Here is a 14,480-nt window from a genome sequence, read left to right as displayed (position 1 = left end):
TGTTGTGGAGCCCTACCTGCTGCCACAGACTGTAGCTATAGCCTTGAAGCAGCCTGAGGCTAGCTGGTAGGAGCCAGTGAAGCAGCGGTCCACCGCCCAGTTGAACAGGTTCACCTGGTCAGAGTTGAGCTCCAGGAGCAGGATGATGACCTCACAGCCCAGCTGGTGCACCTGCGTCAGGACAGGAATTCAGAGGAAACTCCAAAAACACTCCTCTCTCCCTTGCATCCCTTTTTTAACAACATCATTTGTTATTTCAGACTAAAGATTTCACACGTTGGATATATTCAGAAAGATTCATATATTTGGGGAGTGAAGGTGTTTTTAAGCCTTGAGGAGGAGTAGCTTGAACTGATACCAGGATCTCTGTCACGGCTATAGAGGATGAATGACTTGTCCTGGGCAACTTGCCCAGCTAGAGCTGTTCATTCGAGGCCACAGAATGCAAACATGCTGAAAGTCATCTCTGCCCCATAACAGGAATGAACCGGGAAAACAAACATATGCGTACAAAGACAGGTGCTTATTCTTGATGAGAGCCCCAGCCGATGGTATAATCTTTCTGCAAATTTACCCTGAAACAGAAGGCATCCATAACTCCTCGCTGGTTGGAACAAAAGGAAGCATTTGGCAGTAAGCAGTCGTGTTTTCACTTAGAACTGCTAAGTAAACTACCAGTGAGGGCTATTTGGGTCAGGGCTTTGTGTGAATGCACCACAGTGATGAATTATTGGCCACATACCCGCAGATCCTGGCAAGCTAATATGTTATCCAGCCACTTATAGAGGTATCCATCTGGAGACAAGCCAACATTGTCGAACACTGGTCCACAGCACAACACGGCAGACATGGCCTGTCAGAGCACAAACAACAACAACCATCCCTCAAACCGAGAACAGCTTCAGACACACACTCTGGTAGACTCTGTTCTTGACCCACGCCCATGGAATTTACTGCAACCATGTTAGGAAGGAAGTCCCCCGTCAGAGTTACTAGATGAAAACTCAAATGAGGGCATGTTTGGTTACGTGGCAAGTGTTCAGATGCACTAAAATTATGCGCTTTCTGACATGGTACATCATCTGCCCTTTCAGACAGTCATGGCAGGCTCTTTATCTGCTGGGATCAGTCAACAAAGCTGAAGCTATCTAAACAGGGAAAACTTCCAGCAAACACAATGAGGTAGGTTGGAACGTCACCAACATGGCCTAGTCAGCAACTTTAATAAATATTCATTTATTAGAAACCCTCGTGTCTACTGTATGCCATGGAGACAGCCACAGTCTGGACTCGGGACTAAAAACGTCTGTGTTACAGTTAGCTGTGGTATGAGCTTCATGTCTATATGTAGAATAACTTGAAAAATAAAGTTAGACATGACTCCAGAGTGTTTGCCTGGTGTCTTAATTAGCATCAGCTGAGGAATGTTTTAAACTTAGTACTAAGCTGGAGAAGACAGATATCTGCTGCATCATACAGTAACTCAATACCAAAGCCCTTCATTTCCGGATCATTCCACATGTTTTGCATTCAAACTGATAACCACTTCCCATGCTGACCTCATAATGTTAGAAGGAGGGGTGATAATGTGAACCAGGACCTGGAGCTGAAGGATGGGCAGGCCTACCTTGAGGGCACAGTACTGGTATCTGGTTATCTGGTGGTTTCTGTCACTGTAGCGGTCCAATGGGGTAAACATGACACTGAAGGGGCCTGCCCATTGGCTAAAGAGGATGAAAAGGTGATGTCGTAAGCTCTGTTGAGGGAACAGGAAGCGTCTGTGGTGCACTGAGAAGGAGACACAGACAGATTGTTAGTACACCAGGAAGACAAACAGACAGGCTATTTGTGTTCTGGGTTGTGAATGACATGTCCCCACAGTTGGGGCTTTTACCTGGGACACACTGGATGAGGTTGGCCACCATGGCGCTGAAGTGGGCTCGGATGTCTTTCAGTATCTCCAGGTCCTTGTCGTTCTCTGCTTCCAGCAGCATACGGGTCAGGTCCACATACTCTAGAAACAGAGCACCTAGAGCTAGGGTGTCTCTCTCCAGGGCTCCGTTCGTGCTGTGGATTACGTTTCGGATTTTAGAACAGAGAGAGAGAAACAGAAGCAATAGCATTGGTGAAAAATCATCATCCAAAAGAAAACGTTTTTATTGTATATTTTAATCTCACAGCACTGCGTAAGTCTGAGAGGAAGTGTATGTTGATGCAGCTCCACTGAGGGGACTCTGGGGGGGCTATGTCTGGGGAGGTGCTCTGTCTGGGGAGGTGCTCTGTCTGGGGAGGTGCTCTGTCTGGGGGGGTGCTCTGTCTGGGGGGTGCTCTGTCTGGGGAGGTGCTCTGTCTGGGGAGGTGCTCTGTCTGGGGAGGTGCTCTGTCTGGGGGGTGCTCTGTCTGGGGGGGTGCTGTGTCTGGGGGGGTGCTCTGTCTGGGGAGGTGCTCTGTCTGGGGAGGTGCTCTGTCTGGGGGGTGCTCTGTCTGGGGGGGTGCTCTGTCTGGGGAGGTGCTCTGTCTGGGGAGGTGCTCTGTCTGGGGGGTGCTCTGTCTGGGGAGGTGCTCTGTCTGGGGGGTGCTCTGTCTGGGGGGTGCTGTGTCTGGGGGGTGCTCTGTCTGGGGGGTGCTCTGTCTGGGGAGGTGCTCTGTCTAGGGAGGTGCTCTGTCTGGGGAGGTGCTCTGTCTGGAGGGTGCTGTGTTGGGGGGCCAATAGGGACGCTGTGTCAGTGAATGAGACACTGACCTGTCACTGATGACCGCAGCGTCTGCCAGCAACTCAAAGATCCTGAGCAGCTGCAGTCTGAGGAGATCTCTTCGCTCGCGACGCTTCTTGTTCTGTAGGGAGGGGTAACCCAGCAACATTACAGCTGTATCAAAGCCAGAGGAAGGCTGTGGCACTTCTAGATTAACACATTGTCATATATGATATCATTAGCATTATAATGAGCACATGGCTGAGATTAGTATACCGCTCACCTCTGGCCTTCGTTCCAGAGCCTCCTTCATTAACGGATGCAGCTCCTCAACCAGTTCCCTGAAATCAAACACAAGAATGAAGAATGTTTACACACACACAACTACTTTATTGTAAATACCAGAGATGGAAAGTAACAAAGCATAAATATGTCTTTATTGCACTTTTTTCTGGTATCAGTACTTTACTTCACTATTTATCGTTCTGACAACTTTTTACTTTCACTGAAAGTTTTTTTTAAAAATGTTTATGAAAACTTTGAAATCAAATGATGAAATGGGTTACAAAAAAACGTTTAACTTATTTAAACATGAGTATCTTTACTTCTACTTGAGTGCAGGATGAGTGTACTTCTCTAGTAAATACCATCATAATCTAGCATGGATTGGAAGTCTTAAATGTTTCTATGGGATGTACCTGAAGACCAGGGCGTTGGTACGACCAAAGCCCAGCACCAGTGACTCTGTCAGCTCAATGCTCTCTGCTCTCATCAGGGGGACCAGCTGCTTCAGGAGCCAGGCCACCGACGGCGTTCCAATCACCTGAGAGACCCGACACATCCCGGTCAGGTAACACCCACCACCTGCTATCCTGCTATAGAGTTCCTATAGCTGATATATGCCACTGTTTGGAGATCTGCTGTTGTGAAATATGAATCTAGCTAAATGTAAACAGCACCTTGTCAAACCCTGACCCTGGAGAGACAAAGAGCAGTGAAATGAATTGGGCAAGGCTTTAGAGAGGTGAGGGGACCTTGTTGTCGTAGGTGACGTTGCCATCGGTCGTGGTGGCGGTAATCTCAGGTGTGGATGTTCTCAGGTGACCAGGACTCATGATGCTGGGCTTGGCAACACCCAGACACAGGATCAGGTAGTTCCTCCACAAGGTGATGTAGTTCTCCCCACCACCTAAGGTGCTGGTCTTCTTAGCATACACTGGGTTACTGTTGGATCCATGTGCAAACACAGGGAGGACAGCAAATATTGATAAGAGTTCATCTTAAGCTGCTCATAAATACATTAACAAAGTGCACCGACAGGAATAGCTGGAATAGGTGTGGGAGTGAGGGAGAAGAGGACAGTAGAGTCACTGTTCAGGTGTTCTATGAGCTGATAACTCATGTGTCCTATAAACCCTGTGTGGAGGAACGAGAAGCACTCACTTGGGGTCTACCAGGGGCATGATGAGCTGCAGGCGGGTGAAGGCATAGGGCCAGGCGTAGCTCAGGGCCGTGGGACAGTGCTTGGGCAGGTTGTCCTGGCGGAGCAGGCTGTAGAGACACAGCACCCACGGGTCCTTCACTGACTGGGCAAAGATCCACACGTGGGAGGGGCTGCGGATGTCATAGTGGCTGTTGACCAGCCTGGCGTTCCACTCCACCAGCCACTGCAGATCCACGTGGTGACCCAGCGACAGTGTAGCCTGGGGGTAGAGGGGAGGGGGGGGGGGGGGGGGCAGCAGGTGTCAGACAACATCGTGTTTATCCTCAAAACATGCTAATGTAAAGAAGTGCGGTGAAGATACAGTGGATTGGTTGCACAACTGGTCTAGGCCCGGCAGTGATGGTGTAGCATAAACACACATGAAGACACGTCAACAACAAAAACCCAGCAGCTGATGGACTACAGATAGTAATTACGTTTTCCACATTAATAAATCAGATCGAACTTTCATCCCCAAGAGTCCAGACATTTCATAATTAGTGAAGCATATTTCCCCCCACGCTAGCTGAACTGATCAATGAGAGCTGACAAGGTCATCTGGAGAGCTCGAGAGTGTGAGCCAAGCTGAGCTAATCGGGATTCTGAATCACCGCTTGGAAATCTAGTCAAGGTGCTGTACTTATTTAATACAAGAAATTTACAGAAATTGACTGCAGGTGAAATGCAGCCAGAGTACAGACAAGGCTACTGTATGGACACACAGAGAGGCCTTCAGTGAAGGCACCCAGACTGGAAGCTCATTGGACCGCAACCAAAAACACAAACAGAGAGAAACTCACCGTGTCAGATACTGCCACATTGACAAAACTCTCCAGAACCACAGGGCTGAGCTGGTCCAAAATCTCGATCATGGGTGTGTCATCATCCTGCAGATCCCACACAAAACCCATCAAACTTAACCCAGCCACACGCAAATCACTTGGCTATCTTGTGCTCGCTGTGAAATATTTTACTGTTGATTGCTTTTCTACAGGTACACTTTTGCACTTTTTGAGGTTCATGTTGTTTAATTGTAACTTGTTTAACTACATGCTCTTATGGTTCTTCCCTTTGGCACACGTTTGGTTTTTCACAATGTATGCTTCATGCTAAATAAATAAATGTAAATGTATTAACACACACCATACTAATTGGACAGATTCCCTCGACCCCCAGCACTCACCTCAGCTTGTCCGATGGCCAGGAAGAGGCTGCGAATCTCCTTGAGGATGCACACGGCCAGTCTGCGAGTGCTGAGCTGGCAGGAGCAGAGCAGCACCACGGCCAGCCCCTCCACGGCGTGCAGGACCGTGGAGTGAGGGCTATGCCCCGCAGGCCCCCTGTGATTGGAGGCTGTCTGGAGCAGCTGCAACACACACACACAATCATACACCTTCCGTCAGAAATCTAACAGTGCATTTCCTTGGTCTATTACCAACATTTGAATATGAAAAATATCAGGGCAAGAGTCAGGACCTCGGGGGAGTGTATCTTGGCCGTGTCGTAGCTCCTGCCAGGCGTGACCAGCGCCAGTTTCCACTGGGTGAGCAGCTGTAGCAGCAGCTTGAGGGAGGTGTCTAGCATGCCCTGGTGAGTGTCTTGGACCTCTCTCAACAGGAAGTTGGTGTAACCAAACAGGACGTCGTCACGCCAGTCAGAGAAGTCCACTAACAGGCTCTGAAGGGAGTTCTGGGCGATGAGTCGAAGTTCATCATCCATGTGGATGGTTAGCCTGGCAGGGAAAAGCCTGTCACTTTCACCGCCAAGTAATTGGATTTGTATTGAATAAATGAAAATGTGTTAGAGGAGAGAGCTAATTGTCTTAAACTGCAGCCCTCTACACACTACAGAACAGAGTACATTTACATTTTAGATTTAGTCATTTAGCAGTCGCTCAGAGTGCAAGAGTGTACCTGTAGAAAAGCAATCAACAGTAAAATAGTCGCTCTTATCCAGAGCGACTTACAGTAAGTACGGGGACATTCCCCCGAAGGAAGTAGGGTAAAGTGCCTTGCCCAAAGACATAACATCATTTGGCATGGCTGGGAATTGAACTTGCAATCTTCAGATTACTAGCCCGACTCCCTCACTGCTTAGCCATCTGACTCCCTGAAGAGTAGTGTAGATAAATGAAATCCTGATGCTAGTTTCCTCCAGGATCACAATGACTCTTATTGAGAGACTTGTTGCTCTTGTTGGTTATTTGTAACTGATAAAAAATTATTGTACTCGTGAAATATTTTGCTGTTGATTGCTTTTCTACAGGTACACTCTTGCACTTTTTGAGGTTCATGTTGTTTAATTGGAACATGTTTAACTACATGCTCTTATGGTTCTTCCCTTTGGCACTTTTTTTTTCTCACAATGTATGCTTCATGTTTTGGCTACCCACAATGTTTGGGGCTATCTCGTTGTTATGATCAGTGACTTATGCACTTCTGTAGAGCTCTCTCTTGGAAGTCGCTTTGGATAAAAGCGTCTGCTAAATGAATACATGTAAATGTAAAATGTAAATCCCTCCATTTACTCCAACTGTGCAAACCACTACGCTTCACCAGAGAGGAACAACTTAAGTCTGGTCCTGTAAGATAGGAGCCAGACCTGACCTTTAGTGGTCTAAGCATTGGAAATGACAGGAAATGACATCTCTTTAGCTCGATCTTCTGGCCAGATAGCCAGATGCCAGGCCATGTCTGGGAGGGATCACATTACACATGGTTTTCGGGGAAACGTGATGATTGGTCCATCCCTCAGAGAGTGTTTCCCGTGCAGACTCACCGCGAGAGGAGGTCTATAAGCTCAGGCTTGGACATGCCGTCCGGCAGGACCCTCGGGATGGCAGCCAGGCACGTCCTGAACAGGTCGATCTTCGGCTTCCTCTCACCTCTGAGGTCACAAACACAAGGTCAAACTTCAAACTTGACTTTTAACTTTTATCCTGAAGAACAGTGACTGTAAATTGTTTATCCATTGGTTGACTGAAATGTTCCTGACTATACTCACGTGATCATATCCTCAGGCTCCTTGTTCAGCATCTGAACATTGGTCATCATCATGCAGCGCCCAACCTCCTTATCCAGGTGTCTCAGGATGTTATCCATAGCTTTCCTCACTTGGGAGTAATACAGGGACATACCTACAATACACGGACCACATCAAACATGTAATGGAGTATGTTCCAGAATCTTGTCTTCAAAACGGTCTCACAGTAGATACCACTGACCTATGACCTTGGCCTCATCGTCGGTGAGGGTTTTGCTCAGGAAGGTCTTCTTCACCCTGAGAGTGTTCCCAGAGGGCAGTATGGCGCCAGTATTCGGCATAGGGGGCTCTCCATCCTTTTGCTGTAACTTGTCTGCTATCACCAGGAAGGCTCGTAGGCCTATATTCATTCTCTACACAAAGATCAAACCCAACAATACTTCACTAGCTGCAGATACTGTTTTTTTTTACTCAATGCCGTTCTGTACCTACAGCATATAACTTACTATAGGGCACTTACTGGTGACTAAGGGAACCTAAAATAACATGTACAGTATGTATAAATGTATATTTGTACAGCAGTAAACCAAGGAAAGGAATTAAAAGCACTGTACCTCTGGATTAAGACTAAAGGCTTTTGCTGGTTTCCCAACACAAAGTAGGTCAAAGATGATCTCTTTCATAGCGAAATCAAGTCGTTCCTGAAAAAAAGAAAAAAAAGAAAGCTCAACAGTGAACTGAATCCATTCCCTAATAACAGGTGTCTCTGTGTCGCCCTGCAGTCTTGCGGTGTTCCTCACATGTCCCCTCACAGAGATCCATCTCAGCTCGACGTCAATTAACACACGTGACCCCCTCCCAAGCCTAGCAAGCTAAGCCACTGAAAATATGGGAATCTGATGGGCTGGGAGGTCAGTTACACCAACTATGGCAACGTGGAACTTGATGAAACTAATCCAAAGTATGTATAAGACTTTTGTTGACTGAAGGTTTTGTGTTAAGTTACCTGTGCAATAAACTGGATAATTTTGACAAATATATTGAGGGGCATGTCTCTGGGCACCACACTGCGGGATCCCTTGGGGAACAGGGTTGTGACAATGGTGGTGAGGCGGCTGCAAGGGAGAGAAGCAGAGAGAGACCATCAAATCCAGCATTTCATTAAGAACATCATCATTAATTTACTGCAGACATTCAGAATGGATAGGGTATTCACTTTTTTTGCAACTGCAGGCCTTACATTGTCCTATTTCGTGAAAAGTAGTTTATTTTAAGGCAAGTTTATTTCAGAGCTAATTATCAAGTCTGACCTGATTTCTCATGGTCTCAGTGGTCTCATCATGATCAAGGCTATGGACAGTTTCTGTGGGTCAGCAGAACTGTCTGGTCTGCCCTAACCGTACACCTACACTTCTCTATCTGTGAGTGTCTGTGGGCATATAATCAATCTACAATACAGCCATACATGTGCATTGGTCTTTTGTAAAAAGAAAAGAAAAAAGAAATAGGCTCCAAGGAAAGTACATTGCAAAAAAAAAATCACACCAAAATCCAATAAGAAAATTCTGCTCTCCAGTTATACCAAGAAAGATACTATTCATGAGTTGTCTGGGTTACGTCAACAAGCTTCCTGAGTGCAGTGCCATGGGGAATGGGCTGGACTTCTCTTAATATTGACTGGAGGTCAGGGGGAAAGCTTCTACGTGGCACCTCCTGAAAAGAGAAGCATGGATGAGGATATTTACCCCTGTGTTGCAGTGTTGCTTTCACACTTGATCCGGATCATGTAGACCCACAGCAGACGGTACAGGGACTCCAGGGCTACACGTGCCATTTTAGGGTCTTTGCTCTACAGAAACAAACCCATATTAGGCACTCACATCAACTAAAGCTTACTGTAGCTATAACTGTATTTCAATTTAGTAAAAAGACAAAATCATCAAGATGTACCAGAGTTTAACATAGTAGATTTAAAATAGATACTGTACACTTCACACTGATAAAAAATGAAAAAAAAAACTGATGAAAAATGAAAGTCAGGTCAATGCTGCCTGACTTCAATGAAACTGAAAACATAATGTTTTTAAAAGCAGCTGTATGAAGACAGTAAAAACCACAGGAATTTTAATTGGGTCTGAAAAACACACCATTCAGGCAGGCTCTTTGCTGCAACCAGAGTACTGTAGCACACCAATTAAAACACTCCTCCAACCTGATCTAAGATCAAAACAATGTGCAGTTTTGAATGGCGATGATTCATTTCTGTTCAGGCTACCTTGAGACTGGAGAGGCAGGTGTTGAGAAACACATGCCATCTGTTGAGGAAAAACTGCTTCTGGCTCACACACAGCAGACATGTCACCAGAGGGTACAGAGCCTGCAGAAAAGACATCAAATGTTAGGTCCTCTTTTTTGATACCTTGATGAACTGAGTCAATTGTATCTGGGTTAGGGTTAGGTGTGTGGTAGCATTAACGAGGAAACACCCTGTGGGACCCCGACGGGACCACAGTTAAGGTGAGACCCCACGAAAGCACTCGCGCTTAAGCCTCACCCACCCCGTCTCCAGATATAATAACCCTAACCCTGTACATGTGTACACAATTTAACTGCATAATTACTCCATAACCTGCTAACGCCCACTACTCTGTGAACACAGAACCATAGCCATCTCAGCACATTCTTCCTGTTTTCACTGACACTCCATCTGATAGGATCTGTCTGCAGTCACCATCACTACTTCAAGGTAATGTAGACATACTGTGAAGCCTTTCCATGAGGGCAGTTATCTCTCAATCACACCGTGAACTACCATTTTAAACTGCAGTATGTGAATTGCAGCCAGAACAGACCCCTGAGGGGAGAATATAGAGTAATGCTGTTGAGCTCTAAAGAAGTTACATGCTCTCCCTTTGTGAATTTTTCAGTAAGGAGAAATTCAAACAAGTTGTTGCCTCTGAAATGCTTCCCAGAGGATCACAGGCATTTAAGCTGTGAAACTGTGTTTGGCTGCCATGTTGACTGTGGGGAAGCAGACAGCCCTTGCCATTTTTCTGCCGGATAACTTACCAACGAGTGCTTCTTTCTGGAGGATAGGTCCAGGGTTGTGTCATATAAGCTCTCCACAAAGTTCCGCAGACACGGCACGTTCACCTCATTCTTCACAGCCTGCGGGACGGAGTCAAACTGATTAGCATCACTCAGGGCCACACAATGGTTTACTGGTAGCCTGTTTGAAAGGAAGGACTAGACCTAGGATAATAGAAATGCGTTTCATCGATGGTACATTTCGACGTAAACTTTGATTTTGATTTGTCATGCTCTGTATAAACCTACTGCAGCAACGGGAACTAGAATTTCCACAAAGAGACCGGCCAAGGCATGCTTGATGTCCCTGTCCTTCACTTCCAGGAAATACTGGGTGCATTCCTGTAACAGAGATGAGCACTCGCTAAACACAGTATAAATCGTCACAACGACGGTGTAATGTAATCTACACGCCAGGAGAACAAGAATGCAGAGAGGACTTGCTTGGGAAAGTACAGACAGTACGAGAAAACATGCAGGGCCTGCAGTTCTGTGATGAGGATACTGTATGAGCCTAGTGTACAGTACCTGCATGAACACAAATGAGGCTTCAAAATCCTCCACAGGATACATCTTAATGCGGAAGAACTTGACCCCCATGATGAGGCTGATGGTGGACTGGACCACATAGGGGATCTGCTCCTTCTGACGTAGCTCCCTCAGCTCCGTCATAAACTTCTTCCTGACAGCAGGAAACCTGAAGAGGAGCAGGGTTGAAACAGTTTATTGTCAGTGGATAAGGATTAAATAAGGAAAGATTATTCTAATTGTATTTTAATGAGAAGCTGTTTGGTAAAGGTGGTTAGGTTTGATTAGGTTAAGGTGACACCAGGATTTTCTGTCTGTCTGATGACTTTGACTCTAAAGGCAAATCTCTGTTCCCACAGATGAACGCAGGTCATCCTCCCCTCATGTATAAACCATACTCTCCAAATTGACTGTGAGATGGGAATGTTCTGGAGGTTTTCAAATTTGCAGTCCATTTGTTTGGGAAGCTGGGCTGAGCTTTCCACTTCCCTCTATTTACTGGTCCTTGCAGATTGAAACTCATTGCAGCTACTAGTGGAAGTCTGTTTGACATATTCTTAGCCTCACATAGGTTTGCCTCAAGGCAATATCTCCTTAATTCACATTCATAAAAAAATACAATTGTTCTGCATTCCTTCCATCCATGTTGGACAATTCTTTTTTGGTTTATGATGGCAACACTTGTGCCTGAATATGTAAACAGAGTCTGACACATCTGTGTAAGCACCTCACTGCAGTATCTCCTGTACGAAATTGTCCAGCTGACTGCCTGGAGAAAGAGCACAGTACACTGCACGCTCACCAACCATATCCCTATTTTAAGAGTTTGTTCCTTGCTGCAATGATCTGGAAACTTCAAATAAACATACATCCATTTCCAGTCCTAGTTTGGTGGGAAGGGAATTTGTCCAAAACACATCGTCACATTTACTTGCTGTCGCTACAACTAGAGAATCATACTGTTATGAGCATAGTATATGTCAAGAGACAGCCTACACACACCACACAATACCAGTTATGATTTAACGATAAATCACTTAAAATAAATCAATATGAATAGTCTATTCCACTAAATTAGTTACCAGGACTACAAATCCAACTTGACTTACTTGGCCTGAGCTAGTACACCTATGACTTCTGCATAGAGGTCTGCTACCATATGCATGTTGCCAGTGTTAGGACCATGGTACCTGTAGAAAAAAATAGGCAAGTCAAGAAGGAACAAATACAGACAAGTTTACAGACAAAATGACCTTGTGGTTAAAGTAACAGAGCCTTACCCCTCTTTGTATCTAAAGTGCTTAAAGGCTAAGTTGATGACTTCATTGACCAAACTGTCCAGGACAGGGTGGAGCGGCATCTAGTCATGGAGAAAGGAACTCTGTCATGAGAACGTCTTCTGTTTCAGAATAAATACCATTTGTGGCTAACTATTATGGAATGGCAACATTCATATATTTAATTGTTTTAATAAACAAAAACAAAAAAAAAAGAAAAGTTTACATGAACACTTTATATTTTATGTGGTTAAATTGCACAGACAATCTTATCAGACGGGAAATTGTGAAAAGCTAGTCACCTGTTTTAAAACTTCTATAAGTACAAGAGAAAAAATAAAGTCAATGGCCAAATCCCTCCTTTCAAGAAGATAATCCTTCTGCTGCTCGTCACTGTGTAAGACAGAGAAAGGATTCAGCAAGAAACAATCCAGGCACAAAGTGATCATTATTTTCAAATATAAAGACATACTTTATGGGTTGTGTAAAAAATAAACTGATACATAACTTACTTTTTGGATTTAGTGTTGGCCCTCGGCCTGTACTCATGTGACTCTTCCTCCAGCCCAGTCTGTCTCTTGTACCAATCAAACAGAGTTCGCAGGATGGAGGGGAGACAGTACTCAGCCAGGGAACTCATAGCACTGATCAACTGAAATGGAAGAAATACATTATATATACAAATATGTCAGGTATTGTTGTCTGCAATGTCTATGATCTCCATGACTTTACAGTGCCCTTCACTTGTCTTTGCGATGAAAAAGAAGCCTTGTGTTATTTCATCTGTTCACTATGTGTATTGTGGCTGTGGGATTGAGAGAATGGGATTAGAGTGAGGGAGGGGATGAGGTCCTTAGGGATGTTGTGCTTATGGGGTGGCCTCCGTCTCCAGGGGAGAGTGGAAGGAGAAGGGAGGGGGGTGAGGAAGAGGGGGAGGGGGCAGGAAGGAAGGGTGGGGCGGCAGGGTCCTGCTCAGAGCACACAGGAAGGGAGGAGAGTGTAGCAGGAGGAGCAGGGGAACACAGCGAGCCCTTCATTCAGCACACAGCAGAGAAGAATCCGGGCTCTGTGCTGCAGCTGAATGGCCTGACGAAGCAGGACAAACACAGGCCTGTGGCTGTGAAAGGGCCCTGTCTGCAGCCCCTGCCCGCATGCAGCACACACCTAGCCCCGTCGACGCTGGCTAGGTAAACACTCCTGCCCTGGCTGGCACAGAGACACCTCTCACCCAGCAGCAGCCTTCCCAGGTTAGCCACAGTCATATCGAAGTGCCGCAGTAATACAAAACACTACTGTAGCAGCAGTAGCACAGACAACACCATGCAGTACTCACTTGGTCAAACTGCGGGTCCTCTCCTCTTTGAAGGGATTTTGTTAATGGCTTTTCCTGGAAACACAGTAAGATGGTAAGAACTACCATTCAAACAAAGTGATATATCAGGAGGTTAACACAGTTCACAGAGCCTTAGCTCATAATTCTATCCATCTGTCAGACCCGAGTCTGTAAAAAGAGTATTTTTGGAGCAGAGCTTATAAGCGAGCATTAATGAGAGAGCCATCAGTCAGACATGGGAACAGGCATCTACGGACAGACACTAAAAATGGGACATTAATGATGGCCCACATTATTACACTCTTTAATCATCAGGGATAATGCCCTCCATTTTGATTCAGCACCTGGATCTCAACCCCCACCCTGTTCTGCCCTTGAGAAGACGTCATGCTGACTTCTTCACCCATGTTCTTTACACCATGGTGGTAGATCTTTATGAAGTTAGGCTGTAATACCTCAAACAAATGATATTAGTGTTTGGTCTGCAGGTACATGTACCTGGTCAAACTAAAACTGGGTATACTCCTCCAAACACACTTGAATTTGAGATGTGGGTTTGTATTGGGTGGTGCTTCAAGTTTTGAACATTCAGGATGATGTCAGTCTTACCCATGTTTAGTCATACACAATGAATGATTAAGCAGCTGTCTCTTACACCCTTAAGTCTGTAACTGTTTGGTGTGATGGTGCTAATGTAAAAGTCAGGACAACTGAACTTAATGTCCATCACTGGCCAATAGTTTGGCTGGAAGTCAAGATAATGACTTAGGGGACAGAGGTCTTGTGCTTTCTGAGCATTAATTAACACTACCCTGAGGAACTAGGGCCATGACTAGCAGATCCTTCACAAGCACGTTCCCCAGTACCGGACTGTGCGAACTCACAACAGAAACATTAAAGAGACAGGACCTTCCCTGTGTTTAAAACCTTCTTGTAGAACAGAATCGAATTGAGCCTCCTAAAATGATTGAACATTTGCTTTATAAAATGCAGCCAGTAACTAGCTGGGTATGCACTGAGCGCAGTGAATTCAGTGGGCGGTTCCTTTTCAGGGGGCAGTGGGTGGTGTTCTGGGAGCCCACTGAGCCCTATAACTC

The 14,480-nt window shown here is 45.6% G+C and overlaps 1 protein-coding gene across 10 annotated transcripts in view; it reads right to left on the bottom strand.

Annotated features, from left to right (window-relative positions):
* LOC124478363 (protein furry homolog) overlaps positions 1–14,480 on the bottom strand; it is a 46,073-nt gene that overhangs the window by 17,914 nt on the left and 13,679 nt on the right. For all 10 annotated transcript variants that reach the window (XR_006957227.1, XR_006957228.1, XR_006957229.1 and 7 more), the window contains exons 3-29: positions 13,384–13,437; positions 12,563–12,702; positions 12,353–12,443; positions 12,054–12,133; positions 11,883–11,963; positions 10,774–10,942; positions 10,495–10,587; positions 10,228–10,326; positions 9,434–9,535; positions 8,904–9,007; positions 8,165–8,273; positions 7,773–7,859; positions 7,400–7,571; positions 7,180–7,312; positions 6,955–7,062; positions 5,653–5,908; positions 5,360–5,542; positions 4,977–5,063; positions 4,137–4,396; positions 3,728–3,917; positions 3,392–3,516; positions 2,977–3,034; positions 2,744–2,835; positions 1,895–2,067; positions 1,628–1,788; positions 743–853; positions 17–171 (exon numbers count right to left, since the gene is read on the bottom strand). Coding sequence is in view for 6 of the 10 variants with exons in the window: in XM_047036648.1 (XP_046892604.1) it covers positions 17–171; positions 743–853; positions 1,628–1,788; positions 1,895–2,067; positions 2,744–2,835; positions 2,977–3,034; positions 3,392–3,516; positions 3,728–3,917; positions 4,137–4,396; positions 4,977–5,063; positions 5,360–5,542; positions 5,653–5,908; positions 6,955–7,062; positions 7,180–7,312; positions 7,400–7,571; positions 7,773–7,859; positions 8,165–8,273; positions 8,904–9,007; positions 9,434–9,535; positions 10,228–10,326; positions 10,495–10,587; positions 10,774–10,942; positions 11,883–11,963; positions 12,054–12,133; positions 12,353–12,443; positions 12,563–12,702; positions 13,384–13,437 (3,473 nt within the window). In the remaining 4 variants the exon portion in view is untranslated. The remainder of the gene's footprint in view (positions 1–16; positions 172–742; positions 854–1,627; positions 1,789–1,894; positions 2,068–2,743; positions 2,836–2,976; positions 3,035–3,391; positions 3,517–3,727; positions 3,918–4,136; positions 4,397–4,976; positions 5,064–5,359; positions 5,543–5,652; positions 5,909–6,954; positions 7,063–7,179; positions 7,313–7,399; positions 7,572–7,772; positions 7,860–8,164; positions 8,274–8,903; positions 9,008–9,433; positions 9,536–10,227; positions 10,327–10,494; positions 10,588–10,773; positions 10,943–11,882; positions 11,964–12,053; positions 12,134–12,352; positions 12,444–12,562; positions 12,703–13,383; positions 13,438–14,480) is intronic.

The sequence above is a fragment of the Hypomesus transpacificus genome, chromosome 15, assembly GCF_021917145.1.
Source record: "Hypomesus transpacificus isolate Combined female chromosome 15, fHypTra1, whole genome shotgun sequence".
NCBI lineage: Eukaryota > Metazoa > Chordata > Actinopteri > Osmeriformes > Osmeridae > Hypomesus > Hypomesus transpacificus.
Note: the sequence above shows the minus strand (reverse complement) of the source record. Positions and strands in the feature narration are given on the sequence as shown.